This window comes from Stigmatopora argus, chromosome 11 (assembly GCF_051989625.1).
Source record: "Stigmatopora argus isolate UIUO_Sarg chromosome 11, RoL_Sarg_1.0, whole genome shotgun sequence".
Classification (NCBI taxonomy): Eukaryota; Metazoa; Chordata; class Actinopteri; order Syngnathiformes; family Syngnathidae; genus Stigmatopora; species Stigmatopora argus.
Genome location: NC_135397.1, coordinates 87,290 through 107,600, shown reverse-complemented (window position 1 = coordinate 107,600; position 20,311 = coordinate 87,290). Strand labels below are relative to the sequence as shown.

Below are 20,311 nucleotides of genomic sequence, written 5' to 3'. Positions count from 1 at the left end.
AATTGACAAAACATCTTTTGGAAGCGCCTTGAGACCACTTGGACTTGAAAAAGCAGGGCAAATTTAGCAAAGCCATCCAAACGAAATTATAGAAGTTGAAGTTCCGCTTTTATCTACAAAAGTTGAGCGCTCTGACTAAGCAGATGAATGAAAAGAGTCAAATCTGGCAGACAAAAACCCAAGCCGTCATTTTTTGCTGTTCTTATTTGTAAATCAAGGCAGAGTGGGGGGGAAAAACAAACAAACAAAAGTCAAGAAACAAGTTGGGGTCATCAGGAGATAAAATGGGAAAATGGGGAGGCTTTTTGCAATTGATGATTTTAGCACCATCTAGTGGCCCCTCTTACAAAAGCAATTAGCCCAAGAAAAATGACGTTTCTAAAGCAACATTCTTCGAAAAAAGAAAAAAAATCAACAGTCTTGAGAAAAACCCTTTGCCTGCCCTTCCTTCCCCCCAAAAATGATCATCAAAAAGGATGGGAAATTTTAAAAAAGAAAAGAAAAAATATAAAATGACAACAACAAAACCCTCACTTCTGCAAAGTGGGCAACAGAACGGTCGCTGGACCCCACCTAACCCACTCCCACTCCCACCTGAAGGCAAAGCACATTTGTTGGGACATCTCACCGAACCCTTTTCAGACGGTGAGAGCGCCGTGGTCAACGAAGGGCGGGGGGGCGTGGCCGACAGGCTCTCCGTCGGGGGCATCGCCGGGGGCATCGCCGGGGGCGTCGTCAGGGGTGTCGCCAGGGGGGTCACCAGGGCCGTCGCCAGGGCCGTCGTCAGGGGCGTCGCCAGGGCCGTCGTCAGGGGCGTCGCCAGGGGGGTCACCAGGGGGGTCACCAGGGCCGTCGCCAGGGCCGTCGCCAGGGCCGTCGCCAGGGCCGTCGCCAGGGCCGTCGCCAGGGCCGTCGCCAGGGCCGTCGCCAGGGGCGTCGTCAGGGGCGTCGACAGGGCCGTCTCCCGAGGCCTCGCCACCGGGGACGTCACCAGGGGCGTCGCCGCCGAGGGCGTCACCCGAAGCCGCGCCGCCGGGGCCGGACGGGCCGTGAGCGGCGAGCTCGGCGCAGGCGTTGCTCTTGTCCACTAGTCGCCACTGCAGGATGCTGGTGTCCTTTCCGCCCGTCGACACCAGGTGAGCGTCGTCGTGCAGGAAGCTGACGTTGGTCACGTGACTGCTGTGAGCGCTGTACTTGTGACTGGGAGCCTGAAAGAAAGCCGGCAAAGACGGCAAAGACGGCGGGGGAGATGAGGTAGGAACTGTGGCCGGCCCACGCAAATGACTTTTTTTTTTTTTAGCCCCGGCGATGATGGCAAGGCGCGCTTTTTGGCCCACGGGGGTGCCCGACTCGGCTCCTCTGGGGCCCCCCGTCCGCTCCGTTCTTCACCCTCTTTTCCATCTCTACCGCACCTGAATCCAATCGGTCGATCGTTGGATTCGGGTGTGCCAGAGGAGGGTGGGACTTTGGAGAAGGGACTGGGCCACGCACGCAGCGGTCGAGGCACCCCGGGACCGCCGTCGGGCACCCCCGAGCCAGTGGATCTTGAATTCTTTTCCCCTCTTTGAGCTCACCTTGGCCGTGGAGCACGGGTACGAGAAGAGGTGAACTTTGCAGAAGTCGTCGGCCAGAGCCAAGACCTTGCGGTTGTGCGAGCGCGCCAAGGCGTTGATGTCGGTCCCGTCCGAGCCCTCCGGCCACACGCCTGAGGGCGGAAGGGTTAGCGCTGGCTGGCTGGCCGGCTGGCTCGCCGCACGCTTGAGGGAAAGGGGCGGAGCGACGGAGCGGGCGCACCCACCGAAGACGTGATAGCCGAGCACGCACGTGTACGTGGCCCAGTCGATGTCTTTGCAGTCCGAGCGGTTCCGGATGTACTTGCAGCCGTTGGCAACGTCCCCTGAAGCGACGTCAGCGCACTTTAGCCCGGCGCCGCGTGGTGCGGTGCGGTGCGGTGCGGTGCGGCGAGAGCCGAGGCGCCACTCACAGTAGAGAATCTCGTAGTCTCCGGAGTTGGACATGATGAACTTGTTGTCGGGCGACCAGTCCAAGTGGGTGATGTAGCTGGAATGACCCTGGAAGCGGCCGTCGTCGTCGTCGCGCCACCGGGTCCCCGTAAAAGGTACGACCGGGCATCAGGCCCAAACAAAGAAAGAAAACAAAAATTGGATTATAACGAGAGCCATGGCAACAAAGCCAAACGGAGGTCGGACTCACGGAGCATTTCCCGTAGCGGGCGTACTTGCGTCCACGCTCCCCCACGTTGTACACGTAGATCAGGTTGTCGTGAGAGCCCACCGCCAGCAGGGCGCCGTCTGCGTGTGGCAGAACAACCCCAAATTTAGCGGCCCGGCCGGGCGTGGCCGAGCAAAGAAAGCCAGCTCGTCTCGTCTCCGGGTACGGCTCGGAGAATGGAGCCCGCCGCCGCCGCCGCCGGCCATTTGGACGGCCGCCTTCCTCACCTGGCGAGAAGCGCACGACGGACAGCTGCTCGTTGCCGTCCGTGTGGATGGCCACCAGGTCGGCGGTCTGGGCGTCCAGCACGAACCACCTGCGTGGCGGGAGTTAGCCCCGCCTAGCGGCCCGCCCCCTCCCCGGCGACACACTGACTTTCCCGAGTGCGTTCCTATGGCGACCACGCCTCCGCCGGGATGAAAGTCGGCGCAGTGGCCGTGCTCCTGGAGAAAGGGCAGATTGGTTAAAAAAGAAACGTGGCTTGTCAGGAGCGGCCCGTTTGTCCCTCCTGGCTTGCCGTCAAGGCAGAGCAGCTGCAATGCAATCAATCTGGGATTACTTCCTGACTTTGTATTGAAACACCAATGTGTTTTAGTAGTATCGGTGTCGGATCGTCCCGCATGCTCCTGCAAACTCCTGGATGTCACCGCCTAAACGCTACCCTTCTCCTCGATACCACTTGTTTTCCAGTTTCCGGTTTGGTTTCGTTTACGTTTCACAAGTCCTCGTTGTTTTGTTAAAGTCCCTCCTAAGTTAGTAAAGTTGTGGTTTTGAAGCTCATTGCCTCGTCAACACCTGCTTCCCCGCGACTGGGTCCTAATCCTTTCCCCATCATAACATCGCTACGGAGCAGAAGGCCCAAACGAAGGACAAAAAAAAAGACCGCGGAACCCAGGTGGGGTTTTTTAAAGGTGGCATTTGTGATCATTTCCTTTGGGTTATTTATCTGACAGTCACGGTGACGTTGATTCCGTTTTGGATCAGATTCCACTGTGATAATCATTTTGTTCTGGCACTCGAATTCTACACACGCAGTTCCCAGCCCGTCCGCTGGTGGGCGTTAAACCGGCAGATATGGAGGATGTCAGAAAGAGAAGAAAAAAACAGCCAATTTGGTCAACAATGGAAGTTTTGCCTTCCCTGGCTGGCCCCGAGGCCTCGGCCCATTGCTCCGGCGCTCCCTCCCTCTCTGTCTCTCTCTTTCTCTCTTTCTCTCCCTCTCACCCTCCCTCCCTCCCTCCATCCCTCCCGCCAGGGCTCACCTCCACGCTGCGACTCCACTGCAACTTGTGACGGGCGGCGTCCCACAGACACACCAGGCGGTCCTGAGCGCACGTCAGGAACAAATCCTCGGATGGGTGCGAGGCCAGGCCCCACAGCTCGTCCGTGTGGCCCTGCGGGAGACAGCCACCAGGCGTCGTCACGCTCTGGAGGGCCGCTTTGGGGGATGGGCTTGGCTAACCTGCACCTCCGCCGTCAAGCCGTCGCCGAAGGTCCCTCGGAGGATGAAGTTTCGCGAGGTCCCCACCAGGATTTGCTCTCCCTTCCCTTCGGCCACGGCCCTGATGCTGCCGTACTGCTCCGGAACCTTTTGGAGGTATAAAATGAGTGGCCTCTCGGTTTGGGTCGGCGGCGGCAGCGGCGCAAAGGGGCGAGCGGCGAGGCGGACCTCCAGCTCCCGCTGGGCTCGGACGTGGGCGTCCCACAAGATAACTTTGCGGTCCTTGCCGCCGCCGCTCAGCACGCCGCCGTTCCTGGTCCGGCACAAGCAGAAGACGCTGCCCTCGTGACCTCTCAGCTGCCGACTGATCTGAAAGGCTGCCATCGGGCCGAGAGGACCCATTAGCCGGCGGGGCTTTTTGGAAAGCCAGCAAAGAGGGCGGTCTTGCAAAAATGGAAAAGACTTTTTCCCCGTTGTACCTCGAGGGCCTTTCCCGGGGGTCTCTGCCACGTTTCTGGTCCACACCAGGAGGACGCCCCCCGAGTCTCCGGTCAGAATGTCGCCGTTGGTCAGGAAGGCCAAGCACTGAATGAACTTGGGCTTCTCGTATTTCTGGACCGGCGCCCGTCGTGAGAGGAGAGCGGCAAGTGAGCAGCGGGCGAGCGGCGAGCGGCGAGAGCGACGCCCACCGCCACCTACCCCGAAGATGCCCTGCTTCCGAGCCAACGAGTTGCCGCTCCAGGCCCAGAAGAAGATGTGCGACTTCCCGCAGGTGACGATGGTGTCGCCCTCCGCGGGGTGGAAGTCCACCACCAGGACCACGTCGGTGGTGGTCTGGAGGAAGACACGAGCCTCACTTTGCTTACCAAAGGGGGGGAAAGGCAAAAAACACCCGGCAAAAAAAGAAAAATACCAAACTGCGGGAAAATGACGACCCAAAAAAATCTAATCATCTGAGAAAATCATTTTAAAGACCAAAAATATTTCAAAACAAAGAGAGCTAATGAATCCGAGGCAAAGGGCCAAACTAAGATCAGCGTGGAAAAAGAACAGCGAGGGGGGAAAAAAGCCAAAGACTTTGGAAAAAGACCGGTAAAAACAGCACGCAAATGCAAAATGACAAAACGGCAGGTAGAAAAAAAACTCAATGGAAAAACCCTCCGCAAAAAAGCCGACTTTGAGTGGGGCACCTTCATCTCGGCCATCTTGGACTTCTTCTGCCAGTCCCAAACGGTCAACATGTGGTCGTTGCAGTCGTCGATGACGGCCAGGTGCTGACCCGAATCCTGCGCCGGTTGAGTGGCGTGAGCGAGGGAGGGGGAGAGAGGGAGGGGGGGGCAAAGGGAGGGAGGCTGGCTTTGGGTGGGCACTCACGGCTCGGGAGAAGGCCAAGGAGCCCACGCCTCTCTCAAAGGTTCCCAAGCCCAGCACCTGCAGCGTGGACAGGCTGACGCTGTCCCAAACGCGGACGTGTGGCTGCACGGCCTGAGAGAGTGACAGAGAAAGAGAGAGAGAGAGAGAGAGAGAGAGAGAGAGAGAGAGAGAGAGAGAGAGAGAGAGAGAGAGAGAGAGAGAGACAGCCAGAGAGAGAGAAAGAGAGAGTGAGAGAGCACAAAATGGCACTCAAGCACCGGATTTCAAAGAAAAGTCCCACATTTCAGCCATCCCTTTTAAAAGCGGCCCCACTCACCCTTCCGTCTTTGTCCACGCCGGCAATTTGTCCCGTGGCCACGCGGATCTCGTCAGGGTGGAGGGCCAGACTTGGGGCCGGAAAAAGAGCGGCGGTGAGCCAAAGGGTCGGCCGGGGTCAACCGGGCTCGGCTCGTCACCCACCATTTCACGCAGTCGCTGTGGCCCAGGTAGTGACGCTGCGTGCGCTCGTCCTGGTTGAAGAGGACCACCACGGAGGCCACAAAGTAGACCGTCTCGCCGGTGGGCAGCAGGCACACGTTGGATCGGCAATCTCGCCCCCGGTAGCCGTAGCTGAGGGTTGGGCGCTCAGGGACAAAAAAAAGAGGAGCGCCGGGAAGCGCGCGCCAGAGCGGCCGGCGCTGGACAACGGACGGACGGACGGACGGATGGAGATTTCCTTGGCCAAGAGAGCCACGCCACGGAAGAAAGGATACACCCATTCCAGTTTCAGCTTCTCCGGGGGAAGTTCGGTGCGGACGTCGTCGTAGTTTTCCACATCGGACGGCAGGAACATGGTGATGGGGCGTCCGCGCATGAACATCTTGATGTGGTTTCCCTCTGCCCATCCACGCACACACACACAACATTTGCAAAGACCGGTGAAGAAAAATTCAGTTTGGGACGAAAGGCCATTGAAAAGGGTGCCATTTTTTCCTTCCGTCTCTTCCACTCACCCGCTTGGCTGTTTTTCTCCCGGGTGGACAGTTTGGCTGCTTTGAGACAACGAACACGGTCACGGTCAGCCAACGGCCCCCCGGCACCGGGCGCCGCTCCGTTTCGGGCGACGGCGGCCACTTCCCGCGTTTACCTTGACCGAGCGCCACGTCTTTAGTTCTGCTGCAAGCAGAGGTGGCGCCAGCGCCCGGGTCGGGGTCAGAGCAAAGCACACGTGCGGCCAAGCACCTCGCCACCCACCCAAAACCACGGCGGACTTCCCCGCGGGGACGGCCGGCTACCTGTCGGCGTTCTTGCTCGCTTTGGCCGGCGGCCTGGAGGAGGAGGGCGCCTTGACCGGCGCGCTTCGGCCGTCCTCGCCGCCGTCCCGCGCGCCGCTTCGGGAGCGCCTCGGACCCCTGCGGTCGACACGCCCGTGAGAAAGGCGCGGCGGCGGCTCGGCGTCGGGAATCCGGCCAAACACGGTGGAAGGGAAGGACCCGAGGAAAGATGGAAGGAAGGAAAACCGGAAGGACGGGAACTCTCGGCCAAAAAAAAAAATGTTCTTTGCGCTTTTGTCCCATCCATTGGGCCTAGCGACGCGTCGCAAGATTGGAAATCGGTCGATCGATTTTCAGAGGATGGGGGAAATTTAAAAAAAAAAAAAGATTTTTGATGCATTGATTTATTTTCACGTCCAAGTATTGCCCTAACCTCGAGAAAAGAAAAGAAAGACACTCGTCCACATCCCATCCATTTTGAGCGGGAGGATTAAGCTCAAAGTGGATCGGACGTCGCCGTCGCTCCACGCCGAGCTTCCCGGTCCAAAGGGGCGGAAGGGGGATCTCGGCAGGCGGGCCCCCGCCCCGAAGCGAGGAGACCCCTTAACGTGCGGCGGAAGGCCAGCTCGATTCCCGTCAGGGGCGGGAATCGAGCTGGCCGGCAGAAAGAAAGGCGGCCAAGGCGGCCAAGGCGGCCAAGGCGGGTTAGTGGCTTCGGCCGGGTCAAAGGGGACCTTTTGGCCGGGGGCGGCAAAGGCTGGCTTTTACTGGAGTCCCCGGGCCGGTTTCCGTGCGGGGGAGGAGCTTCCTCGCCAGCGCCGCTCCTCCGCGCGCCCCGCGCCTCCTTTCTGGGGTCGGACACTCCGCTGTGGACACACGCAGACGGGGGTGGGGCGGAGCCGCGGGCACGGGCGGCGGCGGCGGCTCAGGGCCCGCCCGGGTTACGGGACCAGCGGGAAAATACGCTCTTCTCCTTTCCAGAATCGGATCTCTCATCCAGTGCAACGCGGCTAGCTTTTGTTCATTTTGGCCATTTTTTTTCCTCCACGATCCTCCGATTTATACTGCGGATCGAAAAAAGCCAAGGCGCGAGCGCGCTCCCCTCTCGCTTTGCGTTACCTCCTGGCGGTGGCGGACGACGACAGCATCTCCTTCCTGGAGTTGGTCTTTCGCAAGGCGGCCGTTCCTCCGTTGGCCACGCACGGGTTCGACGAAGTCCCGCCTGAAGCGCAAGAGCACGTCGTCGGGCACACGGACGGGCTTGGGCCTTCCGGATGGTGCGATTTGGGCACAAACCAAGGGGAGGAGCGATCGCTCGCCCGTCCCGACGATCGCTCCTCCGCAAAAAGGGAGTCCCCCCCCCTCGCCCCTTTGGGCGCCCACCTTTGGCTTTGCCGGCGTCCTCGGAAGCGGCCAATCGGCGAAGGACGTCGGCCAGGGCCGCCTTCATCACCGTCACTTCGTCTTCTTGCTGCTGCACGCGAAGCTCCAGCGCGCAGAGACGCTCGTGGACGTCCGAAGCGCCCGACGCCGCGCTGCCGTCTGCACGCAAAAAACGTAGGCGGGCTCGGTGAAGGGGCGCCGGAGCCGTCGGCCCCCCACTTTCGGCTCGGGGCGCCTCCGCCCGATCCCTGGCTGCATGGGAATTCAACCATTCTATTGGATCAGGGGTCCCCAAACCGGTCCCCGAGGACCGGTGTGGGTGCAGGTTTTTGTTCCAACCGATCCAGCATAAACAGTTTGACCAATGAGATTTGAGCAGAAAACAAGAAGCACCTGACTGCCATCCACTGATTGCACTTGTAGGACACCAGATTGGTGAAAAGGTGTCCTCTTTATGGCTTGGAATGAAAACCCGCACCCACTGCGGCCCACAGTGGAATAGTTTGGAGACCACTGTATTGGATACTACAGGCGGATTCGTTTGGGCCGACGGTTCGTTTCGGTCGGTGGTCGCGATGGATCCGCTCGTCTGGTACCGGGGGAGGGGAGAAGAGGAGAAGAGAGGAAGGGAGGGGAAAGGGAGGGGAGGGGAGGGGAGGGGGCGGAGGTGACACGTGGAAAGGAATGCAGCTCGTCTGGAGTGCGCGTGCGCGCGCATGCACGCACGAGCGAGTGAGCTGGCTGGCTGGCTGGCAGGCAGGCAGGCTCCCTCTCTTCCTCCCTTCCTCCCTCCCTCCCTTTCCCGCGCGCGCGCGAACTTTGACCCTTGGACTCACCCAAACTGCCGCCGAACGCCTCCATGTCCCCTCTTCGGACGGACGGAAACGGGGGAGCCCCGGAGTGGCGCGTCCCAAGCCGAGCCGACCCACCGGCTTCCCCCCTGGCTTCTGTGGTGGTGTGGTCGACGCTTTCTTTCCCTCCGGTCGGAGAGGAGCCAAAAGGCCAAAAGGCCGAAGGGCCGAAGGGCCGAAGGGCCGAAGGAGCGCGGAAGGAGCGCGGAAGGAAGCCGCCCCTGCTGGCGACGCCTACGCTAGCTAGTTGCGTCGACTCGAGCGGGAAGACGGACGGACGGAGCGAGACCAACCAGCGAGCGAGCGGGCAGGGAAGTGCTAACTCGGGCTTCCGACTCCTCCCGCATCCGGGAGGGGGCCAAGCGCGCGGCTGGCGCCCCCTGGTGCCCGGCGGTGGGAGAAGGCCTTCTCGACGGAGCTCCCACCGACTCACCGACTGGCCAGACGGGAAAGGCGTACGTGTTTATATATATAGAGAGAGATATATTTATATCTCTCTATATATAATGACATTTCCCGAATACAGGATGAATAAAGTTATCCAATCCAATCCAAACCAATCCAACTCCTTCAAAACGACCAAAATGTTCTTTCTTACATTAAGTCGGAAACGAGTACCATGAGTTAAGCAGGCCAGGGATCTTTTTTGTTTGTTTGTTTGTTTCAATAAACGCCGGCGTCAGTGATGCTCTGGGGATTCATGTGAATTGTTCTTTCCAAGACTTCTTTTTTTTACAGTCAAATTGCCAGTCTTTGTTGAGGGAGAAAATGAGCAAGCGTGCCCGCCTCTGACGGGATCGTTGCCCCCGCCAACATGGCCCACTGTGGGCACGTGCCAAGAGCCAGGAGAGGTCAAAGTATGCAGCTGATGGGGGAGGGAGTAAGAGGGATGTCAGGAGCAGCGGCCCGTTTGTCCCTCCTGGCTTGCCGTCAAGGCAGAGCAGCTGCAATCAATCTGTTGATTACTTCCTGACTTTGTATTGAAACACCAATGAGTTTTAGTATCAGTGTTGGATGGTCCTGCATGCTCCTGCTAACTCCTGGATGTTACTGTGTAAATTCCATTGCCATGCAGCCACGCTACCCTTCTCCTCGATACCACTTGTGTTTGTTCCTGTTTCCGATGTGGTTTCGTTTCCGCTTTCACAAGTCCTCGTTTGTTTTCTAAGGTCCCTTCTGAGTATTAAAGTTATTTTTGTTTGAAGCTAACTGCCTCGTCCCCACCTGCCTCCCCACAACTGGGTCCTAATCCATTCCCGATCGCGCCACGACGCAGCAGCGCCATCATAACAAATGTATGCACCTGATGGGGGAGTGAGTAATTGGGATGCCTTTTACGACGGAGCGATACTTATTTTCTTTCTTTTTTTAAATGAAGTTTACAAATGCACGGTGAAGACTGGGACGTCTTTTAATCGTGTGATTTGTTCATCGCAGTGAAGCATGGCTGCCCCCAAACTGACCCCTCTGCACCCCCGCTGAGCACATAAATCATCATCATCATCACCACAATGAAGCAGGGGGCTTTGTATTGCTTTCGTTTGGTGACACGCGCGAGCAGAGGGTTAGCCTTTGATGGATGCGTGCACAACCACAGGTGCATGCGCGAGCCGAGTGTTACGGACGCATCTGGAAGGATCACAGGAGAGGGCGGAGCCATTGGATCGTCGTGGACCATTCAGCATCATTTATTTCATCCGTTCATGCATTATTCATGTTTGTATTATAAAACTGGACGACAACTCGTTTTAAATGTGTTCTTTTTGAACCAGAGCTTTGGATGGGATCAGCTCTGAATTGGATTTATATATATTAGGAATAAATATTCTGTGGAGTAACCCAGCGTATTTTGGTCGTCTCTGTTCGAATTTGAGCATGCCCTTTTGTTAAGACGACAAGTCAGTTCTAGTTTCATATAGATAAAAACAGTTCGAGTCAGATACCAGGGCTTGTCGTCTAACAATGGCTGTCAAAAACAGGCCTCCCTCAAAGGCGTTTCTTTCCGGGCTCGGGCCGGAAAGGGAGAAGAAGAACCGCCCCCTCTGCCTCATCGTCATTTCCGGACGCGATCTTGATACGAGAGGCTAGCACAGCGCAAGTAACACGACGACGACGACGGCGGCGACGCGTCTCCAAGAGCAGCCCCTGACGTTTTACCAAACTTTAAAGCCAATTATCACCGGCTAAGTAAGTAAGCGAGCGACTGACAACGTTCTTGATCGGTGAATCATTGTGAGTCGCCGCGTGGGTCGAATTTCTCTCGGTCCGTCCACTTGGTTCGGTTCGGTTTATTGACCACGACGACAGCAGCGGCTGACCGATAGGGGCCAGCCTCCGCTCCATTTATTTCATCGTTTAGCTTGTTTTTATTGATGATTTACAAATGTATTTTTGTTTGGGTGGACCCCCCCCCCCCCTGATGTGACGTCACGAGGTCGGGCGTACGTGCAGGCCGCCGCTAGATCATGGCGGCCGTCGGTCGAAAAGCCGAGCCGAGCCGAACCGAAGCACCCCATTCGCCTGGCCCTTTTCTCAAACATACGGAAACGCATCAAGGGATTGGGATCATTTCCAAAAAATTCCGTCCGAAAAAGTGTGGAGTCATGACAACCGATTTCACCGAGTCTTCCCTTTCTCAGTCGGCTTGGCTCCTCCCACTAAAAGTTTCTTTGGAAACAGACATTTTATATGACATGTAGAATATGGCATTTCGGCAGCGAAATTGCGCGAGTACGGGAACGTTCGCCATCCCTTCCTGTAGATTGTCATTCCTTTTCTGTAGATTGCCATTCCTTTTCTTACGAATTCGGACGTGCTTCATTGATAACGCCTATCTCAGTGACATTGACGGCGCTATGGCGTCCAATCCCCGTTGACTTCCTTCCACCTCAAATGGATTGGACGTCTACTAATGATCAACCAGAGATCAGATAGCAACGACTCGCTTCACCTTTGCCGGCAAAGTCGGCAAGCTGCTAGCGAGGCGCTGGCCCCGAGGAGGTCCTATCGCGACGCCTAAAATAACCTCCTCGACGGCGCCAGACGTCGGATCCGTTTGACGTGGGATTTAGTGGATGACGCGTATTATTGACCTGGCTGCTTTCGAGAATGGAGAGGATCCCGATGGGCCTTTGGTTAAAGAGCACGTGGATGGATGGGATACGTAAACAGAAACATTGAAAGTATGGCGTGCGGCCGCTTATCTGTCAGCTGGCTGTTGACGGGCGATAAGAAGGCCCGCCCGTGGCCGGGGCGCCCCATTGAACTTTGAAACGTCAACAAAGCCCTTCCGCCAGATCAAATGAATGCTGCTACGGTGGGGCCCGAAAATAAGCGCCGCAAATGTTTTGGGGAAAACTCAAGTTCCCCGAAAAGTCAATAAGCCGTGATCCAAAGTTGAGAAAGAAAAAAAAACACACACATTGAAGTGGACGGAAGGGATGGTGGCAAATGGAGTGTTCATTTGCTGCCGCCTCCCCATTTCAAAAGGATTGGGCCTTTTCTAGCGATGAAGTCGCTTCAATTGAAGCCAGCCAGCAGTCTGAAAAGCATTTGAGCGGCGTCGGGGTAAAAGTGGCCTTTTTGCCGCAGGATGCCCGCGGCGGGCGGCGGCGGCGGCGAACTGAAGCGGTGCCTGCTGGCCCAGGATCAGCTGGAGGATGCCATCGGCGCCATCGGAGACGCCGAGCGACAGCTCCAGGACAACGCCAGAGAGGTAGATCCCGTTTGAGCAGAACCTTGGTTACCTGTGCTTATTTTTGCCAACGCTGCTTGTGGCTCCCTTCTTGTCAACATGACCTTTGCCACTGTAAATAAATTGGTTCGTTTTGTACATTTATTTATTTTCTTTTTAATTTTGTTTTTGAGAAGCGGCTAGGAGTCAACCGGCCGGCTCACCCCAATTTCCTTTTTCCATGGTCTTTTTGTCAGGCGCGCTGGCAGCTGCAGAGTTGCGTGAGCCGCCAGCAGGAGGCGCTACGCTGCAGGGAGATGTGGCTGCTGGCGCAGATTCAGCTGCTGGAACACGTCAAGGCAGAAACGCTGCAGCAGCAGTCGCAGCGGCTCCAGCGGGTGAGCTCGGCCGACCCTGCGCTCCTCTGGCCTTTCTTTCCTTCCTTCTTTCTTTCCTTGGATGACAAAAGGCCTTTGTTGCTTGGGCTCAATCTCCTCCTTGTGCTCTCAGACGCTGGGACAATTGGAGGCCATGTCTCAGCAGTTGCAGAGCAGCAACAGTAGCGACCTCAGCAACCAACTGACCAGCTGCCTTGACAAGTGAGAATCTTACTTGGAACTGAGTCCAACCAACGGCGTCCGCTTGAGCGAGTCGATGGGGGGGGGGGGAAACTTTGTGCAATGCCTCGGTCATTTTCTTGACCATGCCGCCGCCTCCTCCCCTCCGACAGGTTTTCCCGTTTGAGTCTGATGCCGGAGGAGACTCCCGAGATGACTTTCAGCGCCGATTCGCGTTCCCTGAGGGACGCCATCACCTCCTTCGGCAGCGTGGCTCCCCAGGTCCGGGCGCGCGCCGACGCCGTCCCGCCCGTCGCCGCTTTCGCGCCGTGAACCCGACCTTTGGTGTCCAGGGCGAGGCTGAGAAGTTCCAGCCGGGCTCTCGAAAGTTCTGCGACGGGACCCCGAAGTTCCAGGGCGGGGATCTGGCCGACTGGCTGCTGGAAAGCGGGCGCCCCGCTCCGGCGGGCCGGGACCAGGTCAGGCTGCCCGTCGCGCTCCTTGCATTTGGCTCGCTCTGACCGCGCGACTTTGTTCAGGCTGGCCGTGACGCGCCGGTGGATTTCCTCAAAGCGTGGGGTCAGCTGCGAGACCTGGAGACGTGGCTGCCCCGAGACCGGCCGCACGGAGGCGGCCGGGGCGAGGGAGGCGGCCGGGGCGAGGGAGGCGGCCGGGGCGAGGACGCCGGCCGCGACGAGGACGCCAGCCGCGACTTGAGCCGGTGGCTGCCCCGAGACCGGGAGCACGGAGGCGGCCGCGAGGAGGACGGCGGCCGGGGCGGCGACTTGAGCCGGTGGCTGGCCGCCACCGCCTCCCCGGCCGTCGGGCCCCCGCCGGCCCCACGCCTGCTCCTGCAGCCTTTTTCCGAAAGCCGCTCACCGGACCGGTGGCTGGCGGGCTCCGGCTGCTCCTCCTGTCCGGGCCAGAGCGCCCCGGCGTTGGAGATCGAGAACCTGGGCCGGCTCAAGTGCCTGAAGACGCCGTCCCCGGGCGACCTGCACGCCTGGCTTCACCGAGTGGCGCCGCTGCCGCAGACGTGTCGCGCCAACGAGCCCTGCGGCAGCTACTCGGAGTGCGTCTGCGACCAAAACTGCGGTCGGGAAGCGCTGGACGCCTGGCTGATGAGGCGCGGCGACCGGGACAAGAACGGCGTCCCTCTCCGTCTCTCCGCCGACGGCGCCAAGAATTGCCCGCCGCCGCTACGCCACATAGAACGAGAGCAAAAGGTAAACGTTAGCGTGGGGTCCCCCGATTCCGCCACGCGCCCGTCTGGCCTCCGCCGGCGCCGGCGTGCCGATAGCGCGTGGTCCTTTTTTTTAATGAGCGAGTGTTCATTTGAATTTCTCTTGACCGTACGTCTGTCGTTGAGTTCTAAGCCATTGGTGGGTGTGGTCTCTGCAGGTTGAAGCCATCCTGGAGGCGTGGCTTCACCCTTCCGAGCCCCAGGGACGCCCGGATGCGCCGTCGCCCGGGGAGCGGGAGGAAACGGCCCAGCGGGATGACAAATGGCTGGCGAAGAAGCGTCAGGTAGCGCCCACGAGCGAGCTAGCGCGGCGACCCGACGCGACGCGACGTAACGTGACCTTTTGTCACAGGAGGGCGCGGTCTCTACCCGCGACGCCTTCTCCGTCTCCAGAGTGGTGGGCGGCGGCGGGGAGAAGTGGACCCGTGGGCCTCCTTCCGTTCAGGTGAAATGAAGATTTAGTTGACCTTGTCCTAGTCTGAGCCCATTCCCTTGCGCCATTTGACAAACGAGAGGAGCCTGGCTCGTTTTCACTCGGTGTCTTGCCTTTTGCCTCAACCGGTCGGTACTCACCTAGCTAGCGGCGGATGGAGTTGGCGCTGAAGTTGACTTGCTTTTTGCTCTTCCAGGTTTGAGGAAGGTGGCGTGGCGCCCGTGCCGCTTGGATCCATCCACGACTCTTCCCAGATGAATTGCTTGAACTCCCACATTTTAGTCACCTAATTATTTTTGGCATGGAATGCCTCACTTTTTAACTTCTACAGATGGAATTGTTTGAATGGGCAAATCAACTTCTACTTTTAACACAATTATCCAAGAGTCAATTTGATTTTTTTTGCCAAGTATACGTTTGTGTTTGGGGGGAATCCCTGCTAATAAAAATTCCTGCTAATGTGGCCACTTGTGTCTTTAATTGTGCCCAACGAAACATTTATCGGGCTTAGGAAATTCTTTTCCAATACGATGGAAACACGGACAAACGGAGCTCTTTTCTTCCTTTGGTCCTCAATTACAATGAGTGTGTCTAGAGGACGTGTCATCCATTTCAATCCGGAACAAACATTCACAGGAAGTGAGCCGTGATGGTTGCGAAAGAGATAGTAAGTGTCCTACGAAGGCCCCCAAAATTCAAATGTAGAGACCCATATCCAATCATGGTGTGATGGGTTGGCGGATGTTTAGTAGCATCAATGAGCAAGTGACCCAAGCCAGGAACGGCCCAATACACACTGCACTCACTTGGACTAAAATTCAAGGGTTCCCGTGTTTTTTGACCATTTAAGGCCACTTTTCAATCTGTACATCACTTTTACACGTTTGGATTGGCGTCCCAAACCCCAGTTTCGAATGTTCATTCAGTCTCGTGCCGTCAATAGCAGCTAATGACTTAACTGGGCACGGTATCACCGGCGCCCCTAAACGACAGTCAACGAGTGGCTAACGATGGTTAACGGATTTTTTTTTTCTTTTGTGGTTTTATGAGCTGCTTCTTCCTCGGTTTATTTTGTTGTTTTGCCATTTTCCAAGCTTTTCCGGAACTCGGAGTCTGCCTGCTTTTATTTTGACAAAGCGCTTCCGACGCTGGCGACCATTTCATCCTTTCCCACAATGCTTTGTGTCCACGTCCGCTTCTTCCTGTTTATTGTGAACGTCTCCGCCGGCAAGCTTCAGCTCGGACTTTGACGTTTTCCTGCTCGGTGAGTTGCCCGAAGGCCGAAGTTCGCCGCCGGACGTGGCGTTTTTGTCCGTTTTGCGAGTCACCGCGTGCAACAAACGGCGAGACGGGGAGAGGGCAGAGGAGGGAGGGAGGGAAGGAGGGAGGGGGGTTGGTGGTGGTGGTGTTCGGTGTTGCTCTATCATTCCGCCGTTTTCGTCGAGCTCTGGAACTTGACTGGCGCGAGAGGGATTCAGCTCCAGGGCGACGAGCCCCGTCTTTAGCAGCGTTTTCTGGAACGTTCTGTCGGAAACGAGAGTCGCCCACCCGAACAAATCCAGCTAGGCTTTGGCAAGCCGCCCCCCTTTCCTCCCCCCGCGCCTTTGTCATGACGTCACGCCGCCTGGCCCTGGCCCGGGGATGTCTTTTGGTTCGTTCGTTCGTCCGTCCGTCCGTCCGTTTGTCAGTTCCTCCGTTCCTCCGTTCGTTGGCTTCAGCGAGAGACCGCGTCCAAAGGCCTCGAAGCAAGCATCCAGGCAGGCAGGCAGCCAGCCAGAGAGGGCTACGCGACCCCTCGCCCCATCCCAAAAGCTCTCGCCGGTCGTCTGATTCACAGAGAGCAGAATACTTCTATGTTACTAGAGGAAGCGTTACTTGTAAATAGTCTGAGTTGCTCGCGTACAAGTAAAAGAAAAGGTACTCAAGTTAAAAAAGAAAATATTTATATTCACTGAAAATCATACTAATCATACTCTTTATAATCAGTTGAGTAGCCCAAAATTGTGCTGGACTAAGACTAGCGACACGTGCGAGTAATAGGACTCCACTTGGATTGGTTGTTGGAAGAAGCATTAGCTGACAAGAATACTCAGTCATTGCTCAGTATGTCATATTTCATTTGATAAGGACGTCCAAAGCCAGAGAGAGGCGCGTGCAGTGGTCCAGCGTGGCTCTAAACTCGGAGTAGCCCTACTTATAGTCGAGGAAGAAGGGGAAAAAAAATGGACTCTGGCGGGCGCAGGTGGAAAGAAAACTCCCGAGATTCCTGGTCTGAGCCTAAGCCTTTTTTTAAAAGCAAGGCAATCAGTAGAGCGGGCCCAAAAATGCCCCACCATTTCCGCTCGCTGGCGTCCACTCGACGCTAAAGGGGGGCCTTTTTTAGCCCGGGCCGCCGCTAGCCACCGACCGACCTTGCGGCCTCTTTGCGGGCCTTTTTTTTAGCCCGGGCCGCCGCGAGCCACCGACCGGCCTGACGGCCACTCTGCGGGCCTTTTTCAGCCGCCCGCCACTGAGATCGGCCCGGCCCGTCCCGTCCGGGCCTCGCCATGGAGGACCCGGAGGCGCAGCTGACGGTTTCCGAGGCGGACGCGCTGGGCGCCGACTTCATCACGGTGGAGCTGGACACGCAGCCCATCGAGTACGTGGTCAAGTGGGCCGAGGCGGGCTCCAAGTTCACCATCTCCTGCGTCAAGAAGGACTCGGACGACGGCGCCGAGCCGTGCGGCGAGCAGCTCAAGGTGGACGCCGACGAGGCCTTCTTCGCGCCCTACGAGGAGGTCTACCCCTGCGAGGTGACCGAGCAGAGCGTGGAGATCAAGATGGAGTCGGACGAGGGGGAGGAGGTCGAGGAGGAGGAGGAGGAGGACGAGGACGAGCGGCAGATCCTGCTGGAGGTGGGCGCCGGCGAGGCCGACTCGGAGCCCGAGGAGCGGCGCTACCGTTGCGGCTTCTGCGGCAAGTGCTACAGCCACGCCTCCAGCCTCTACCGCCACCAGCAGACGCACGCCGCCAAGATGGCCGCCGGCGCGCCCGCCCGCCGCGTGCCCGACCCCACGCGGCAGGACGCGCGCTACGCCTGCCAGCACTGCGGCGTCACTTTCAAGGGAAGCAGGTGGGTCGACGGGATGGCCGGTGTTGGGGATGGGGAGGTGCTCGGTCTCGGGCTCGGTCTCGGGCTCGGTCTCGGGCTCGGGCTCGGTCTCGGGCTCGGTCTCGGTCTCGGGCTCGGTCTCGGGCTCGGTCTCGGGCTCGGTCTCGGGTGGCTTTTTACTCTGAGGCTCTCTCTGGTTTGCGTGTCAGGATGTTGGGGAGCCACCTGCGTCTGCACGGCAAGAGGCGCATCCACCCGTGCAACATCTGCGGCAAAGAGTTCAACCACAGCTCCAGCCTCTCGCGCCACCGCCTCATCCACAAAAAGGCCCGCGTGGAGAGCGGGGGCGGCGGCGGGCCCCCCCACGGGCCATCTCTGGCGCCGCCCCCCCACGGGGTCCGTCGCCCGCCGCTCAAGGGCAAGAAGGCCAAGCGGCGGAGTCGGCCGCCGGCGTCCGGTGACAAGTTCTACGCCTGCCCGCAGTGCGACATGAGCTTCCGCACGTCCACGCAGCTCTCCAAGCATCAGGTGGGCTACTAAAACAATGAACAATTGGGTGGCAGATTTTGTCCGCTAACGTTTGGGCGGTAGATTTTGTCCGCTAACGTTTGGGCGGCTGATATTTGGAGGCTTGACTTGAGTGTGACGGTCCTGAATTTTTGGTCCGTGCGTACGTGCAGGTGACGCACGTGAAGGAGCTCCTGGACAGCTACGCGCAGCCGGGCAAGGAGAACGTGGCGGAGAGCTCGTCCGACCTGAAGATCCGCCTCAAGCTGTGCTCCCGCGACAAGCCCAACTTTTACACGCTGTGCAAGAAGAATCGGCGCCGCCGTCGCGCCAGGCGAGGGGGCGAGCGGGACGCCGAGGACGAGCAGGGGGAGGAGGAGGAGGACGACGACGACGAGCGCTCGGGCCGTGCCCCCGGCGGCGCCAAGCGCTGCAAGAGCAAAGCCAAGAGCAAGACCTTCACCTGCGCCATCTGCGGTAAGACCTTCATGCACTCGTCCAGTTTCTCCCGCCACAAGAAGGCCCACCTGCCGCAGAGGGCCGTCTTGGACGAGACGGCGCCCATCGAGTCCGACTCCGACTGAAGACCAGCCGCTCCTCGCCGGAAGAAGAGCCGGACCGCCGTCCGCCCTCCTCCCCGTTCGTTGGTTAGTTCTTCGGTCGGTCGGTCGGTCGGTCGTTCGGTCGTTCGGTCGTTCGGTTCGTTCGTTCGTCCGCTCCGCGTCGTGGTATGCATGAAGCCGATGGGACGGACACCTTTCTCGGGTCGGACTGCACGCCGACGCGCGTCTTCCCCCAGTTATCTTGTCAAGTTCGCCGGTAGGAAGGAAGGATTACTTAAATGTGGCCAAATTGGCGGTCAAGGGGAACGAGGACAAATGCGGGGCTGCCAGATCAAAGTCGCGTCGTGACGGAAAAGGGTCGTCGTCGTCGTCGTCGTCGTACTGGGAAAAAAAATGCTCATGTGACCGGATGAATAGCATCCCATTGATAACATTACGGCGAAGATGAAATCCTATTTTGAGAAAGTCCTTCCGCCTTGTAATATTACAAGGAAAAAAAGTCCTACAAATGATTGGCAATAACTGCCAGAAAATGTTACATCGCCCCACAAGATCAAAGTCGTTTGACGACGACTCTCGCGCCGTGATACTCGCCGACCGAACTATGTTATCTTATGACTTGATTCCGGTGGTACGATGACATAGGACGACTTTGATGTGGTAGTCCCGCCGTGGGTTTGGCCCGTCGCCGCGTTGCCGTCGGAAGAAAAAAAGGAAAGAAACCAAACCACTTTGCCGGCGCGCCAGTTTTTTTCCTGGCGTCGGAGGTGTCAATTCGGCCGAAGAATTGCGATTGTCGTCGCGGTTGAAAGTTGGGTTGAAAAAGACACAAAAAAGCCCGTGGTTGTCCTTAAGCCTCTTTGTTGTGTATTGTATCTGTGTCGTGTTTGCTAACTAGCACAAATCCTGGACGTGTTGATTTTGTAATAAAGCGTTTGGGCGAGGAAAGGACTCGTTCCATTTGTTCACTCGAGAAAGGAAAGGATTGGAGCAACCGGCGCCTTTCTAATCTCAGAACACAGATTGCCTGGCCGGGTCCTTCCGTTGCAGTGCACGGAACCCATTTCAACCTGACGCCACTTTAAAAGAATGTATACACGGGTGGAATGCCTTTTCCCATTTGACTGCACCGCATTGAACGTCATTTTTGGGTTGTTTTCCCTTTTATTTTTCGAATGGCAGCGTATCTACGCTGCCATTTGATGTGTTGTTTTGTTTTTTGGGGGGAGAGGGTTTGTCGACTTTAACTTCGAAACGACAGACGACACGCGGTAGCCAGCTCCCGCCAAAAGGCCAGGTAGGACAAGAATGATCCAAGAAAGGCATCTCGGGGAGGGGTGCCCAACTGCGCTCCTCCAAGGCCCCCTAAACCAGTGGCCCTCCTCTTTCCCAAGCTGAATCAAATGATCAACTCATCAGCCAGCTGTGCACGAGTCCGAGAAGGAAGAGGTTCAAGTTGGAGCCTAACATAACCGCCCCGATGACAGAGTGGATAGCAGGGCGGTTAGGGGCCCCTCCGGGACCGGAGTTGGGCAGCCCCGATCTGGGCCCCGCCAGACGGCCAATTGAAGCCGGCCAAAATGGCAGCCGCGACAGATGTCGTTCAAAGTTGCCCCGATTTCCACCGAGAGCGGAATCCGCGACACATCTTGTTCAAAGTTGTCCCGATTGGAGAAGAGGGAGTCTCGGAAAAGAGCGCCCCATGGGAAA

General features: G+C 57.8%; 3 protein-coding genes across 11 annotated transcripts; 2 read left to right on the top strand and 1 right to left on the bottom strand.

Moving 5' to 3' along the window:
* Positions 1 to 186: 186 nt before the first annotated feature.
* eml4 (EMAP like 4) lies at positions 187 to 8,868 on the bottom strand. Of its 7 annotated transcripts, none has more exons than XM_077613787.1 (24): positions 8,520 to 8,868; positions 7,684 to 7,842; positions 7,420 to 7,522; positions 7,035 to 7,166; positions 6,322 to 6,438; positions 6,174 to 6,202; positions 6,040 to 6,078; positions 5,800 to 5,923; positions 5,507 to 5,656; positions 5,364 to 5,433; positions 5,048 to 5,158; positions 4,864 to 4,959; positions 4,373 to 4,507; positions 4,153 to 4,285; positions 3,902 to 4,050; positions 3,695 to 3,820; positions 3,495 to 3,626; positions 2,608 to 2,675; positions 2,460 to 2,548; positions 2,215 to 2,312; positions 1,985 to 2,072; positions 1,799 to 1,897; positions 1,575 to 1,705; positions 187 to 1,208 (listed from the first exon to the last, which is right to left on the bottom strand). In XM_077613787.1, exons 1-24 carry the CDS (start codon positions 8,542 to 8,544, stop codon positions 639 to 641), a joined length of 2,973 nt encoding a protein of 990 aa, XP_077469913.1. In that variant the 5' UTR covers positions 8,545 to 8,868; the 3' UTR covers positions 187 to 638. The 7 variants fall into 7 exon arrangements, with proteins under 7 accessions (XP_077469913.1, XP_077469914.1, XP_077469915.1 ...); XM_077613788.1 differs by having other exon boundaries at positions 6,040 to 6,075; XM_077613789.1 differs by having other exon boundaries at positions 6,174 to 6,199.
* A 1,679-nt stretch (positions 8,869 to 10,547) lies between these two features.
* On the top strand, positions 10,548 to 14,903 carry ncoa4 (nuclear receptor coactivator 4). 3 transcript variants are annotated; one of them, XR_013303957.1, is made up of 11 exons: positions 10,549 to 10,721; positions 12,126 to 12,249; positions 12,465 to 12,605; positions 12,718 to 12,806; positions 12,938 to 13,046; positions 13,118 to 13,243; positions 13,304 to 13,394; positions 13,431 to 13,990; positions 14,166 to 14,291; positions 14,360 to 14,568; positions 14,637 to 14,903. XR_013303957.1 is itself a non-coding variant. In XM_077613823.1 (10 exons), exons 2-10 carry the CDS (start codon positions 12,127 to 12,129, stop codon positions 14,640 to 14,642), a joined length of 1,500 nt encoding a protein of 499 aa, XP_077469949.1. In that variant the 5' UTR covers positions 10,551 to 10,721; position 12,126; the 3' UTR covers positions 14,643 to 14,903. The 3 variants fall into 3 exon arrangements, 1 of the variants encoding a protein (XP_077469949.1); XR_013303956.1 differs by having other exon boundaries at positions 10,548 to 10,721; positions 13,304 to 13,990; XM_077613823.1 differs by having other exon boundaries at positions 10,551 to 10,721; positions 13,304 to 13,990; positions 14,360 to 14,452.
* Positions 14,904 to 15,548: 645 nt separating this feature from the next.
* Positions 15,549 to 19,549, top strand: LOC144084951 (uncharacterized). The gene is made up of 4 exons (XM_077613831.1): positions 15,549 to 15,704; positions 16,940 to 17,552; positions 17,741 to 18,059; positions 18,212 to 19,549. The coding sequence occupies exons 2-4, from the start codon at positions 16,987 to 16,989 to the stop codon at positions 18,620 to 18,622; spliced, it is 1,296 nt and encodes a 431-aa protein (XP_077469957.1). The 5' UTR covers positions 15,549 to 15,704; positions 16,940 to 16,986; the 3' UTR covers positions 18,623 to 19,549.
* Positions 19,550 to 20,311: the final 762 nt, after the last annotated feature.